Here is a 14,857-nt window from a genome sequence, read left to right as displayed (position 1 = left end):
TTCCATCCCATACACCTCATACTCAGTATAAATTTGAGGCATCACAAGGGGCAAACCCCTTCCTGCCCTTCCTGCCTTTCCTACTTCCCTTTCTTCACCTGTCCCTGTTTGTTTTGGCATCCTGGGAGGATTCCATCCCTTCCTCTGCCTGTGCTCCTGATCCATGCCAGCCTGAATCTGTGTGTTCCTGCCTCCAGCTCCCAACTGCTGCTGACCCCAGGATTCCAGCCTGGACTTTCCCAGGGCTGCCCTGCAGCCTCGGTGGTGACGTGAGAGTTATTGGGGGAAAGGGGGAGGAATGTGGTATTGTTTTCCTGTATATTTATATATATTTAATATTTTTTCCCTTTTTACCATTACTGTTTCATTAAAGCTGTGCAGTTTAGTTCCCAACCCATCAGTCTCTCTCCCTTATTCTCTCTTCTTTCTTTAGCAGGAGGGGGACTCATAGCGAGCATCTGGCATTTGGTTAATTGCTGGCCCAGCACTAAAGACAAGTGGAAAAGATGCTCCCGGCCCTTTGTTGGATGAACTAAAAGTCTCTTTCTCTCAAAGAGTCACCCATGGCCATAAAGTTTGGGGTGATATTTGGAAAAATCACCTCCCAGTCCTGACCTCGTGGCGCAATGGCAGCGCGTCTGACTCCAGATCAGAAGGCTGTGTGTTCAAATCACACCGGGGTCAGGGGGTTCCTCCTCTGTGGGACATCACAGAGATGGGGAACTGTGAGGTTTTTTCCCCTCCCAACATGCCACAGCCCTGCTGGAGAGCAAGCAGATGGCTCACAGCACCACAGAGTGGTTTGGGTTGGAAGGGACCTTAAAGCTCATCCAGTTCCAAGTCCCTGCCATGGAGGCACCTCCCACAGCCCAGGGTGCTCAAGGTCCCATCCAACTTGGCCTTGATGGTTTTTTGATGGTTCCTATTCCAATTCCTGCTCTGAAACAAAGCCCTGATCCCAACCTTGAAATATGAAGCACAAAATGAAGATGGCTATATCAGGGGTCACCACACCCCAGCTGTATCAAAGTCACTATTGCTGACTTTTTAATGTTAACCTCTTCCTCTGGTTAAACTGCAAAATACAAGGTGAAAGGGGGCAGGAAAAAATAAAATGCTTTCAAGTCAAAAGGAGTCAGCTACACACAATGGACCCATAGCAGAAATGAAGTACCCTTATCCCACATGTCCAGAAGCTCTGATGGTTTCCAGCACAGCCTTTTAGATCACCTCTTCAATGTGTATTCACACTATGGCTGATGGCCTGGCTACAAAAAATCTATACATTTAGACAGATTTTTCCCTCCTTGCTGGACCAGGAGATTTAGACTAGATATCAGGAGGAAATTCCTTACAATGAAGGTGGTGAAACACTGGCCCAGATTGCTCAGGGAGATGGAAGATGGGAACATTCAAGGTCCAGGCTGGATGGGACTCTGAGCAGCCTGATCTAGCTGAAGATGTCCCTGCCCACTGTAGAGGGATTGGACTAGATGACCTTTAAAGGTCCATTTCCACCCAAATGAATCTGTGATGGGAGGTACCTGACCAGCTTCAGCCTTCCCTCATCCTGTGTTTACAAAGGAGAGAGGATTAGTGGACATCCCAACCACATCTGGGTACAGATTCTCTTGGTCCAAGTCTCCCTCCAGAAGGGCAGAAACATCTGATTCCAGATTAGGACTGAATCATATTATTGTTAGGGTTGGAAAAGACCTCCAAGATCATCAAGTCCAACATCAAGACAGAAGGCAGGAGAATTTGAGGAACCAAGGAGGGCAAGTTCCTAACATCTTGGAGGTATTTAAAAGAGGTGTAGATGTTGTCCTGAGGGACACGGCTTAATGGTGAACTTGGCAGTGCTGGGTTACTGGTTGGACTTGACAATCTGAAAATCTTTTCTAAGCAAAATGAGTCTGTGCTTCAGGGTGTTTCCACTGTTCCTAACCCTGTGCAAGACAAAAAAAAAAAAAAAAAAGAAAAGAAAAGAAAAGAAAAGAAAAGAAAAGAAAAGAAAAGAAAAGAAAAGAGAAAAGAAAAGAAAAGAAAAGAAAAGAAAAGAAAAGAAAAGAAAAGAAAAGAAAAGAAAAGAAAAGAAAAGAAAAGAAAAGAAAAGAAAAGAAAAGAAAAGAAAAGAAAAGAAAAGAAAAGAAAAGAAAAGAAAAGAAAAGAAAAGAAAAGAAAAGAAAAGAAAAGAAAAGAAAAGAAAAGAAAAGAAAAGAAAAGAAAAGAAAAGAAAAGAAAAACAGGAAAGGGAAGGGAAGGGAAGGGAAGGGAAGGAAAGGAAAGGAAAGGAAAGGAAAGGAAAGGAAAGGAAAGGAAAGGAAAGGAAAGGAAAGGAAAGGAAAGGAAAGGAAAGGAAAGGAAAGGAAAGGAAAGGAAAGGAAAGGAAAGGAAAGGAAAGGAAAGGAAAGGAAAGGAAAGGAAAGGAAAGGAAAGGAAAGGAAAGGAAAGGAAAGGAAAGGAAAGGAAAGGAAAGGAAAGGAAAGGAAAGGAAAGGAAAGGAAAAGGAAAAGGAAAGGAAAGGAAAGGAAAGGAAAGGAAAGGAAAGGAAAGGAAAGGAAAGGAAAGGAAAGGAAAGGAAAAGAAAAGAAAAGAAAAGAAAAGAAAAGAAAAGAAAAGAAAAGAAAAGAAAAGAAAAGAAAAGAAAAGAAAAGAAAAGAAAAGAAAAGAAAAGAAAAGAAAAGAAAAGAAAAGAAAAGAAAAGAAAAGAAAAAAGAAAACCTAGGTGAAGGTCCTTCTGTGAGCCCTGCTCTCACTTCACTGATGAATGTAGACTTATCCCATATCTCTAAGCCCCAGGTGTGTCATGGAAAGTTTAAACTGAAATAGGGTAGATTTAGGTTAGATTTTAGGAAAAAGTTCTTCACCATGAGAGTAGCAAGATTCTGGAATAGGTTGCCTAAGGAAGATTCTTGATGCTCCATCCTTGGAAGTGTCTCAGCTCAGGCTGGATGGGGCTTGGAGCACCCTGGGCTGGGGGAGGTGTCCCTGCCCATGCTGGGGGGTTGGATCTTGATGATCTTTAAGGTCCCTTCCAACCTAAGTAAGGAATTCCTCTGTGCCTGCCCTCCAGATGTTGCTGCCTCACTGTTGGTTACTGTCCTTGGCTCTGCCAAAACCAGAGCCAGGAGAGCACCAGGAGGCAGGGGAGATGTCTCCTGACTGTGGACCAAATGAGCACCATGGTGACATGGGGAAAACATTCCAGATGGAATTTCTACCCACCAAACCCTGCTATGAGCTGAGTGCTTTAGGTGACATGGCTGTGACCACTGCTGACCCAGGGGCAAGGTTTAATCTTGCAAGAATGATGACTGGTGAGGAGCATCATTCTGGTATACTGCTGCTTAGAAGAATTTTTTTTTCAGTCCAGCCAATGGGAACTGTTTATAAGTTCCATAAAAAATGCTGAGCTTTACATTAATCCTCCCCCTTCAATGCTCTGAGCTTTTAAGACTTCTTAAAGTGAGTGTCTGGGCTTGGTGATGAGGTTTAATCAGGAGAGTTCACCAGGCAGTAAAACTTGATGTGTCCCATGCAAGGGAGGTTACTTAATAACCACATTATTTCATAATCTTGAGACTCTTTGAATTTGTTTAGCTAAACTACTCTGTCTTGCATAAGCAAGGACATATTTGAAGCTCTATCAGATAGGGAGGGGTGAGGGAGAAAGGCTTGAAAATATTCAATACAAGTGTAAATCCTTGTACCAAACTCTCTTTCAGGTGTATCTTTATTTCCCAATGAAAATCCAGTTCTCAGAAAGCTGTGCTGAACCCTGTTGAGGTCTATTATACAAAACAATTTAATTTAAATATTGACATCCAATGAGCTTGACCAGAGGAGGACATGAAACCTGTGAGCACAATCCCTGAGCTCACAGCTCTACATTGGATCTAGCTCTGGATTTTCTGTGTCTGGTGAAAATATAATCATAGATATTTAAGTTTTGGGGTTTTTTCTGTGGGTAAGATTTTTTTCTGGCTGTTTGAGCATCTGGGCCAGCCCTGTGTCCCTGAGCTATGGTCTCTTCTTGTACCATCCCATGGCTACACTGGAAGCTGGAGTCTCATTTTCATCTCCATCCACATTGCTGACCTGTGGTTCAGTGTCTAAGCTGAGAACAAGGTCACACCTCCTTGTTAGTGACCAAGGAAAGGACATTTGTGTTCTGCTGGGCCTTTTTTTAAGGATAAAAATCCTCCTTTTTGGGGAGGGAGGCTGACTCCTAAGCACTGGTGCCAATAGCAAGGTCTTCAGTCTGATTTCTCTTAGTGTCTGAATCACCCCTGAAGCTGCTGCTGGAGAAGTGATGGAGTCTCTTAAAACCCAAATCCCAAGCTTTGGGTCTCTTCTTTTTTCTGGTCAATCCTGTCCCTGGAGGGTCTCATATCCTTATTTATATCTAAGGATCACCCCTGCCTTGGTGCAGAGTGAGATGGAGGTGCCAAGGCTCCTGGTTATCCATCCCTGTGGTGGCCAAGCCTTCAGTGTGTGGATTAATTTTGGTAAATATCTTCAGCAATGACATGGGGAAAAGAAGCAAATCATGAAACCTCCAGGTTTGCAGTTCTTATTTCAGCTATTTCAAAGCTGTGCTGGTTGCAAGGAATTTTATAAAATGGAGTGGAGAGGGAAAAGAGATGACAGAAGTGTCTCAGTACTCTACCTCCAGGGGAAAATAACCCAGACTGGCATCCTGGACTGGCAGTGACAACCCAGGAATGACATTTTGATGTTGCAGACAGCAAACTTGTTGACTTTGCTGCCATGGGACTCTGTGAAAGCAGATGGCACCAGCAAGGTCAAAAAGGTGTGGACATTGTTGGTCCAATAGGAAATTGCTCTGTTCTTATAACACAAGTTCAGTTTTGCCCCAGCAGAGAGCTGCTGGGGATTATTTCTTTCCCAATATGTGTTTTAGTGACTGAAATCCCTGATATCAGGAGGCAGAATGGGCTTTCAGATAGAACACTGAGATCTTTAAAATCAGACCATAAACCAGATGTGGTATGAGGTGGATTATCAGCCAAGGCACCCACAAGAAATACTACTTTGGGATTATTACAGAGGAAAACAACCAATAAAAAGGCCTTAGGGCAATTTATTTTATCTATTTCTGTTGCAATATCCAAAACTGCAAACGCACACACAGATTGGACCAAACCTCATCCCCCACACATACTCAAGGTTGCACCTTTATCTTTTTCAGATGAGAAGGAATAATGGTTGAGCTGTTAGAGCAAGTCCAGAGGAGACCACAAAAGTGATCAGAGAGCTGGAACTGCTCTGTTCTGGATCCAGGATGAGAGATTTGGGGTTGTTCAGCTTGGAGGAGAGAAGGCTCTGGGGAGAGCTTATAGTGACCTTAAAGTACCTGAAAAAAGCTCCAGGAAAGTTGGGGAGGGACTTTGGATAAGGGTTTGAAGTGATGGGATGAGAGGGAACTGTTTTAAGATGAAAAAGGGGAAATTGAGATGAGATCTTAGGAAGAAATTCTTTGTTGTGAGGGTGCTGAGCCCCTGGTTGCCCAGGTTGCCCAAGGAAGCTGTGGCTGCCCCATCCCTGGCAGTGTCTCAGCCCAGGTTGCATGGGGCTTGGAGCACCCTGGGCTGGGGGAGGTGTCCCTGACCATGCAGGGTTTGGATCTTGATGATCTTTAAAGACCCTTGCAACCCAAAACAGTTTGGGGTTCTATGTTTAACAAGGCATGGAGAGTTGCCTGGAAATATCTCACTGTTCTATCTGGGTAACATTAAATCACCCACGTGAAAGAACTGGGAGACCTGGCAGACTTTCTTACCTGGAGATTATCACTACAATTTTCTTGGGTGCCTGGTGTCACAGCTGAGTTGTTCTTTTTACAAGGTTTGTTCCAGTGGAAGATGAACAACTCTTTCTCAGTCTTCTGTACGTAGAAAATTGACCAGATTTTCTTTCCTTTGCATGATTTTTTTTTTCTCTGGGATTCTGTCACTCTCATACAACCAGGAGTTGTAGGTACCTATTCACAAATAACTCCAGATGACAGAATCACAGAATCATTGAGGCTGGAAAGGACCTCTGAGAGCATCAAGTCCAACCTATGACCCAACACCACCACATCAGCCAGACCATGGCACTGAGTGCCACAGCAGCGTTTCCTTCAACACTTCCAGGGATGGGGACTCCACCACTTCCCTGGGCAGCCCATTCCAATGCCTGATCACCCTCTCTGGAAAGAATTTCTTCCTCATATCCAACCTAACCCTCCCCTGGCAGAGCCCATGGCCTCTTGTCTTACTGAGAGCTGCCTGGGAGCAGAGCCCAACCCCCCCCATGGCTCCAACCTCCTTTCAGGGAGTTGTAGAGAGTGATGAGGTCTCCCCTGAGCCTCCTCTAAACACCCCCAACTCCCTCAGCCTCTCCTTAGAAGACTTTCCCTCTATTCCTTTCACCCACCCTGTGACTGAGCAGCCCAGAGGGCTCTGCCTGGCAGGTCCTACCTAAAGAGAAATGATCCATGGGACTTGCCTGTGAATAAGTGACACATTTTTGTACTGATAGGTTAAACTTCTTATTACATTTTCAGAAAATCACAGAATAACATCTTGCTGTGGATTGGAAGGGGCCTTAAAGCTCATCCAGTTCCAACCCCCCTGCATGCTCAGGGACCCCTCCCCCAGCCCAGGGTGCTCCAAGCCCCATCCAACCTGGGCTGAGACACTGCCAGGGATGGGGCAGCCACAGCTTCTCTGGGAATCCTGGGCCAGGGGCTCAGCACCCTCACAGCAAAAATTTCTTTCTTATATTTCATCTCAATCTTCCTTCTTTCAGCTTGAAATTCTCCCCCCTCATCCTGTCCTTCCATTCCCTTGTCCAAAGTCCCTCCCCAGCTTTCCTGGAGCCCCTTCAGGCACTGGAAGGTGCTCTAAGGTCTCCCTGAAGTGTTCTCTTCTCCAGGTTGAACACCCCCAACTCTCTCAGCCTGGCTCCAGAGCAGAGCTGCTCCAACCTTTGGGTCAAAATTCCTATTTCCTTACCAAGGCTGAGCCTCTACTTGTGATTTTTGTACCAGCTCCCACTAAACCATTCCCAGTGCCCCTCTGCAGGGTTGAAGATGAAAGTGCAGGGTGGGTGAAATTGTGTTTTACACCCCCAGCAAAGCCCTGGCTGTGAAAACTCTACTGAGGACCCTCAAGAAATGCAGCCCTGAGTTCTGCTAGCAGGACTTGGCCTTTCCAAAGGTCGTTTTCCTGGCAGTGTTTGGCTCATTACCCAGGAGGAATCCCATCCTAGGAGGGGAAGGTGGAGGTGCAGCTATTAGAGACCTGGTTTCCCAGCCAGGTCATGGGTGGGGGAGTGGGAGCCCTCAGCCACGGGTGGCTCTGGGGAGACCTTCATCCAGAAAGCTGGAAGTCATCCTGCTGTGGGACTGGGTCCCTGCAAAAGACTTTGAGCGTTTTGTCATTTTTGATATAATGTCAAAGTTAAAAAAAAAAAAAAAAAAAAAAAAAGTATGTTTTTTTTTCCCCATTTCATCTTTGAAAATCAGCAAACTGATCAGGTGAAAATTGGCTTGTGCTCTATGAGTGTGTCTGTGAAGAAGAGAGTTCAAAAATGAACAATTCCATGGATCTCTTTGCCTTTCAAGGGACTCTTTCAGACTGGCCTCTGTTGGTGTTTCAGTACCAGTCCAATTCCCAAATAATTTTGGACCAAACCTCATCCCCCAGCAGAGTTGGGGGGAAACACCTCCTGCAGCTGGGGAGAGGCAGGGACCAGATTTATGTGGTGTTCCCAGATGCTCACCTGATGGATGCTTATCTGTCCTGATCCTCCAGGAGGTATTGAAGGGACATGGAGGCTGAGGGAATTGGGAATATTTAGAGAAGAGGAGGCTGAAGGGAGACATTATTGCTCTCTACAGTTCCCTGAAAGGAGGTTGTAAGGAGGAGGGGGCTGAGCTCTTCTTTTAAGTGATAGGACCAGAGGAAATGGCCTGAAGTTGCACCAGGGAAGGTTTAGTGTAGATTTGAGGAAAAATTTCTTTACTGAGAGAGCAGTCAGGCACTGGAATGGGATGCCCAGGGAGGTGGTGGAGTCACCATCCCTGGAAGTGTTTAAAACCATGTAGATGAGGCACTTTGGGACATTCTCCAGTGGGTGATATAGATATTGATACATATATTTTATTTGGGGGGGGGGGTGTTGACAGTTGGGGGTGGTGATCTTAGAGGTCTTTTCCAACTGTGACAATTCTGTGTGGTTCTGTGACAGAGAAAAGTATATGAAGGAGATGCTGAAGGTCTTGTCTCTGACCTCTAAGAAATGGCACGGTCATTTCATAGTGTTTTCAACTCAGAAAATCCACAGTTCCAGCAAGAAATTCAACTGAAACTGGGAAAAAAACCCTTTGGTGATGAAGGCACAAAGGGAGAGCTCTTTGTCCCCAGCCAGGCACTTCCCCTTCTCTTCCCATTCCCAGAATTTGTAGCCCACTGGATGGTAGGATACAAATCCCACCCACACACCATGTGTGATGCAAGGCACTGATTAGCTCACTGGAAATTGATTATGTGCTTGATTACCTCAGGGTTTATGTAACCAGGCTGGGATAGTGACCTCAGAAGATGTGAGCTGCTCCCGAGAAAGGTGGAAATGAAGTTACTGAATAAATTGAAGTAACTTGGGGTTTATTATAAGGGAGTCCTCTGGGTGGCTTGTTTTCTTTGTTCTTTAAAGGATTTTGTTTAAAGTTATCTCTTATAACACTATGGACATATTTGCTTTGCTAGTGTTGCCCCTCACTGTGTCTCATCTATCACAGAATCCCAGAATCTCAGGTTGGAAGAGACCTCAAGGATCATCTGGTCCAACACTTCAAAACATTGCTTTTCTGAGATGTCTCAGCATCCCATTGAGATGAGACTTCAAACTTTCCAGAGCTGGGGAATCCACCACTTCTGGGAGACCATTCCAATCTCTGGCTGTCCTCAGAGGGAAAAATTTTCCTCTTGTGTCCAATGGGGATCTCTCCAGGAGCAACTTGTGCCCATTGCCCCTTGGCTTGTCCATGGGACTCCTTGTCCATAGGGAGTCTTTGTATCCCCTTTTAAGTACTGGAACATGGTCATAAGATCTCCCCTGAGCCTTCTCTTCTCAAGGCTGAACAAACCCAGTTTTCTCAGCCTCTCCTCATAGGGCTGGTGCTCCAGTCCTCTGATCATCCTCATGGCTCTTCCCTGGACCCTCTCCAGCCTGTCTGTATCCTTGTTGTAGAGCAGGGACCAAAACTGAACTATCCAATGAATGACTTCTAGATGTCACTCATAAGCACCTAATCACTGTGACCTCCTCTGGTGACAGTGGCACTCAAGCAGGGACAGGAACAGTGAGGAAACCCAATGCAACTGCAAACTTGGATCAGGACATTGATCTGTGTAGAGGAGAATTGTCTAAATCCCAACTCAGTTGCAGTACATGAATGGCTGCTGGCAGCCAGGCAACGAGATAAAATAAAGAAAAGCTGAACATGGGCTAAAAATAAGCTAAAAATAAAGCAAGCTGACCATGGGTAGGGGGAAGGGAGGAGTTGCTGGAGAACCTTGCCAAAAGCTCATTTGCAATTTGTGCAAATCCAAATACCTGTAATAAAATTATAAGAAGTTTGGGGTTGTTCAGACTGGAGAAGAGAAGATTCCTTAAGAAAAAACTTTAACCTTCTTAAGAAAAAACATTAACCTTCTTAAGAAAGAGGATCTTTAAGTCCCCTTCCAACCCAAACCATCCTTCCATGATTCCCACATGTCAGTGGATTGCTCGATGCCCTTTCCCATGGGCTAAATGAGAGAACAAAGCTCAGAGCAAAGACCATCAGGCTCGTTTTACTTCTGCTCTTCCATCCCTGGAAGTGCTGAAAGCCAGGTTGGATGAGGCTTGGAGCAACCTGCTCTGGTGAGAGGGGTCCCATGGAAGGGGGTTGGAACTGGATGAGCTTTAAGGTCCCTTCCAACCCAAATCATTCTGTGATTCTGTGATTCTATGATTCTCCTCCAGTGAGTTGTCAGTAGGACACCCCAACAGAGAGACCTGCAGCATGACCCAGGTTGCTCCAAGCCCCATCCAACCTGGGCTGAGGCACTGCCAGGGATGGGGCAGAAAAGAGAGGGAAGAAAAGAGGGGGCAGAAAAGAGAGAAGTGAGAAATCAGCTCTCCTCTCCATTAGAAATGGGGAAAGCTGGAGAGTTGCTGGGGAAAAAAAAATAATTGCAAGGCAAGGCTACAAAAAAGAGGACATTATGGAGCACTTGGCATTTCTTGGTTAATTAGGTTTTACGAGCAGCAGAGGAGGGAAATCAGTGTTTATGTTACTGCTGTTGGCTGCATAACTCTTAAATAACTCACCTTGTGGCTCCCTTCTCAGCTGCTTTAAGCTTGCCCATTAATATGGAAATTAAAGATAAACAATGGTCATGTTTTCATCCTAGAAATAATTCTTAGAACAAAGAATGCCATTAACTCCGAGTTAAATACATTAAAAAGGGTAATAAGGAAGCAAACTGCTGAACCAGAATGCCAGAGCCCAAAGATTAAGCTGCTTATTGTGTGTGATGGTGTTTGGGCAAAGGCAGGAGAGAAAAGGGGTGGAGAGGAAAATTTATAGCCATGGGGATCATGTTATTAAGTGAAAATGTTGCACTTTGGGGCCATTCTTCCAACCTTTTCGGGGAACCAAAAGGAGGTGCTCCCTACAGCTACTTGAAAGGAGATGGGTGCTGACCTCTTCTCTCCAGTAAATAATGATAGGACCAGAGGAAATGGCCTGAAGTTGCACCAGGGGAGGTTTAGACCAGAAGAATTTCTTTAATAAAAGAGTAGTTAGGAGTTGGAAGAGGCTGTCCTGGGAGGTGATGGAATCACCATCCTTGGAGGTGTTTAAAAACCATGTAGATGAGGCACTTCAGGACATGCTGTGGTGGGCATGGTGATATAGATAGCAAGACATAGATTTTATTTATTTTATTTGGGGGGGGACGAGGGATGTTGGCAGTGGGATGTGGTGATCTTAAGAGGTCCTTCCCAACTGTGACAATTCTGTAATTCTGTGATGTCTGGTAAGGTGAATAAAGTCATCCAGAAGTCATCAAAACAGAATAATCTTGTTCTGTTCAGATGTCAAAACCACAAAACTCCCAAGGTGGGATATGAGAGTTGAAGGAGGGCAAGACCTTTGTGTCAAGCCTCTGCAATGGCTGAGGGTGTCCTGAAATCTGTTTAAAAAGTGACAAAGCAGCTTTGCATCATCTCAGATCTTTCCCAATGCTTTCCTCCACCTTTGACATCATCTGTCTGCTGGCAGTGATGGGGAGACTGAGACAAAACGTTACGTGACTTCTCAGTGAGTGACAGACCCAAGGTCAACACTGGGACCAGACTGCACCAGTGGCTGACTCCCAAACCCTCTGCCTGACCCACACTCATCCCTGTGTTGGAAATGGGTCTGCAAAACCCATGAGAATTGGAGCAGCTTGGTGGGGCTTGGCCAATGGTCACGTTATACGCTTGACTGGGTCAGTGGAAATTCACCCCTGGGGATTGCAACACGTTGGGTGCACATTTCATTGCACCCTCTGATAAGGAGGACATAACCATTCCACTTTCCAGGAGGTTGGTTGCAGTTACACATTGACAAACCACTCAGCTGTCAAACTTGCACAATCCCCCAGGCCCTATAAATACCTGGTGCTTTTCCCAGCCTCAAAAAAACTTCCCCTTCCAAGCAGGCTGTTGGGTTCTTTGCAGGAGCACACAGCCCACAACTGACTGGCAACCATGAGGATCCTCTACCTGCTCTTTGCTGTTGTCTTCCTCCTCTTCCAGGCTGCTCCAGGTGAGAAGCAAAGTAAATCCTACAAAGAATGAAGAGGCTTGTTAGGAAAAGTGGGGGCACAGGAGGGAAAAAGCAGCCATCAATATTTGATGCTGCTGGGGTGGTGCTATGGAGTGTATGGGATGGAGAACACCTGTGCTCATGATGGCACATTTCCTAAAAAAGCAACATTTAGGATCACAAAATGATAGAATGGGTTGGGTTGGGAGCGAACTTAAAGATCATCAGGATCCAACTTCCCTGCCATGGGCAGGGACACCTCCCCCAGCCCAGGTTGCTCCAAGCCCCATCCATCCTGGGCTGAGACACTGCCAGGGATGGGGCAGCCACAGCTTCTCTGGGAAACCTGGGCAACCAGGGGCTCAGCACCCTCACAGCAAAGAATTTATTCCCAATATCTCATCTCAATGTCCCCTCTTTCAGTTTGAAACCACCCTGCCTCACCCCATCACTCCATGTCCTAGTAAAAAGTCCCTTTCCAGGAATTTTTAGTTTTGTTTATTATTTATCTCTGCCAAAGAGATTTGATTGGGATATTTCCCATGAGGCACTCAAACTACATCATTAATTCTTGAGAGGGAACTGGTGAGGAGATCCTCAGGAAAAGCTACACCTGAGTGTATCTGAGGGACAACCCCACAGGGAGCTCCAGGCTGGGCACAGAGTGGCAGAAAGGGACCTGGGAGTCTGGATTGCCAGGAAGCTGAAGAGGAGGCAGCAGTGTGCCCAGGTGGCCAAGAAGGCCAATGGCATCCTGGGCTGTGTCAGGAAGAGCGTGGCCAGCAGGTCCAGGGAAGGGATTCTGCCCCTGTGCTCAGCCCTGGGGAGGCCACAGCTTGAGTCCTGTGTCCAGTTCTGGGCCCCTCAGCTCAGGAAGGAGCTTGAGGTGCTGGAGCAGGTCCAGAGAAGAGCAAGGAGGCTGTGAAGGGATCCAGCACAAGTGCTGTGAGGAAGGGCTGAGGGAGCTGGGGGTGTTCTCTGGGCAAGCGGGGCCAGGGGCTCAACACCCTCACACCAAGGAATTTTTTCCTAAGATCTCATCTCCATCTCCCCTCTTGCAGTTTGAAAGTCTAACTCCACATCCTAACAAGATTTCCTCTACGCTGTGTTGTAGATTTACCTTTCATCATTTTAGACCCAAACATGACATTTTAACATCTTCCCTTTCCCACAGGCTCTGCAGATCCTTTTCCTTTTCCTGACACTGCAGAGTGCAGGAGCCAGGGGAATTTCTGCCGTGCTGGCTCATGCCCACCAACCTTCACTGCCTCGGGGCCGTGCCACGGGGGGCTCCTGAAATGCTGTTCCAAGTAAGTGCTACAGGTCTGAAGAACATCAAAGGGTGTTTTTTTCCTCCCTTCTGATCTACTGTTTCTTTGAATAATGTGCATTACTCCATGGGGTTTGCAGGGCAGCCACCTGTGACAAAGTCCAGGTGGAGGAGGAACCTGTGTCCGTCGTGGATGTGTGGTTAGGGAGAAAATTAATTTTGATGGAAGTCACCATGGAAACACAGCATGGTTTTGGTTGGAAAAGACCTTTAAGGTCATCAAGTCCAGCTGTTAAACCAGCACTGCCAAGGCCACCATCAAACCATGGCCCTCAGCACCACATCTACGTGGCCTTGAAATCCCTCCAGGGATGGGGACTCCACCACTGTCCTGGGCAGCCTGGGCCAGGGCCTGACAACCCTTTCAGTAAAAAAATTATGAATGAGAGTAAAAGTTCAGGAGTCACATTTCTCAGAAAGGAGAATTTTTTGCTTTACTTGAAAATTTGATGGGGGAACAAAAAGAAGTTTTTCAATAAATTATTAGGAAGATATTTCACGGTACTTTAACCACCAGAGGAAACAATGTACCCTCCCTCTGTGTTTTTTTTGGTTTTGTTTTTTTATTCCTTTGCAAAATGATCTAGAAAATAGAATTTTGAAGGGGAAAAAATGTTTACAGAGCTCTGCTTCTCCCTCCTTTATCCCACTACTCTGCAGCCCATAGGAAGGTCAAAAAGAGCAAGGTTGCTATTGGATCATAGAATCACAGAATAGTTTGGGTTCCAAAGGAGCCTGAAAGATCATCAAGATCCAAATCCCACCTTGGCATGGGCAGGCAAATCTCCCACTAGATGAGGTTGCACAAGGCTTCATCCAAGCTGGAATCCATCCAACCTGTCCAGCTGGCTGTGAATTTCACTTTTGACTTCAGAGACCACTTTCTAATAATGTCTGGAGTTCTGGTGGCAAAATGTTTAACTTCCTTGAGGTTTTGAACATGCTTTTGAAGAATGGACTTTAGCTTAGCTTAAAACATACTCCTCAGGCATTTAATGCTTACAAAAGTTTTTGTCCCACTGATGGCCAAGTGATGCTCAGTGCCATCTGCAGTGATTATCACATACACTGAATCCAGTGGCAAATTAGGAGAGAATCCTGGATCTTCTGATGAAATGGACAGGTGTGATGACATAAATCATCCCAGCAAGAGATGTTCAGGCAGATCCTTGGCCATTGAGATAACTGGACATAACCTGTTCAAAATAAAGAGAGGGTGTTGATCTGTGTATTTTTAATTTTCCAGAACTCCTTATTCTGTTGTTTAGAGAATTGTCAGGGTTTAAATGCTTCCAGAAACTGAAGTGTGATGAGATGGGTCCAGGTAAAAAAGGTTTCATAGCATTTGTTCAGCACATGGGGATCCTCAGCCAGACAAGGGTTCCAGGAAACTCCAGTGATACCAATCCTAGGACATGTTTGTTGTCAGGAGGTTCAGATGCTGAGGCAGCATCCACTTAAAACTCAGGATAATTAATGGTACAAGAGCAACCTCCTATTAGGTGGTTCTACAAAGAAGTGATGTGATCCCTCTGTGGATGATCATTCCCTTTGGGAAGCAATTCCTACTGGTAGCAAAGAGACCGTGAGGAGCAGACTGCAGATCTCCAACATCAAATCTCAGTAAGAACATCTGTTAGACCTTATCAAAG

The 14,857-nt window shown here is 45.7% G+C and overlaps 1 protein-coding gene and 1 non-coding gene across 2 annotated transcripts; both read left to right on the top strand.

Moving 5' to 3' along the window:
• The first annotated feature begins 612 nt into the window (after positions 1 to 612).
• TRNAW-CCA (transfer RNA tryptophan (anticodon CCA)) lies at positions 613 to 684 on the top strand. Its single transcript has one exon. It is a non-coding gene; the product is annotated as a tRNA-Trp (tRNA).
• Positions 685 to 11,716: 11,032 nt separating this feature from the next.
• LOC139795340 (gallinacin-10-like) lies at positions 11,717 to 13,189 on the top strand. Its single transcript, XM_071742210.1, has 2 exons — positions 11,717 to 11,875; positions 13,050 to 13,189. Exons 1-2 carry the CDS (start codon positions 11,818 to 11,820, stop codon positions 13,187 to 13,189), a joined length of 198 nt encoding a protein of 65 aa, XP_071598311.1. The 5' UTR covers positions 11,717 to 11,817.
• Positions 13,190 to 14,857: the final 1,668 nt, after the last annotated feature.

The sequence above is a fragment of the Heliangelus exortis genome, chromosome 3 (assembly GCF_036169615.1).
Source record: "Heliangelus exortis chromosome 3, bHelExo1.hap1, whole genome shotgun sequence".
Classification (NCBI taxonomy): Eukaryota; Metazoa; Chordata; class Aves; order Apodiformes; family Trochilidae; genus Heliangelus; species Heliangelus exortis.
This window is presented reverse-complemented; position numbering and strand designations above follow the sequence as displayed.

Bases quoted from the DNA above. Each gene is read 5' to 3' on its own strand.
- LOC139795340 (XM_071742210.1), top strand. From the start codon at position 11,818: ATGAGGATCCTCTACCTGCTCTTTGCTGTTGTCTTCCTCCTCTTCCAG. The intron at 11,876-13,049 runs GTGAGAAGCAAA...CCTTTCCCACAG, and splicing joins CCTCTTCCAGGCTGCTCCAG to GCTCTGCAGATCCTTTTCCT.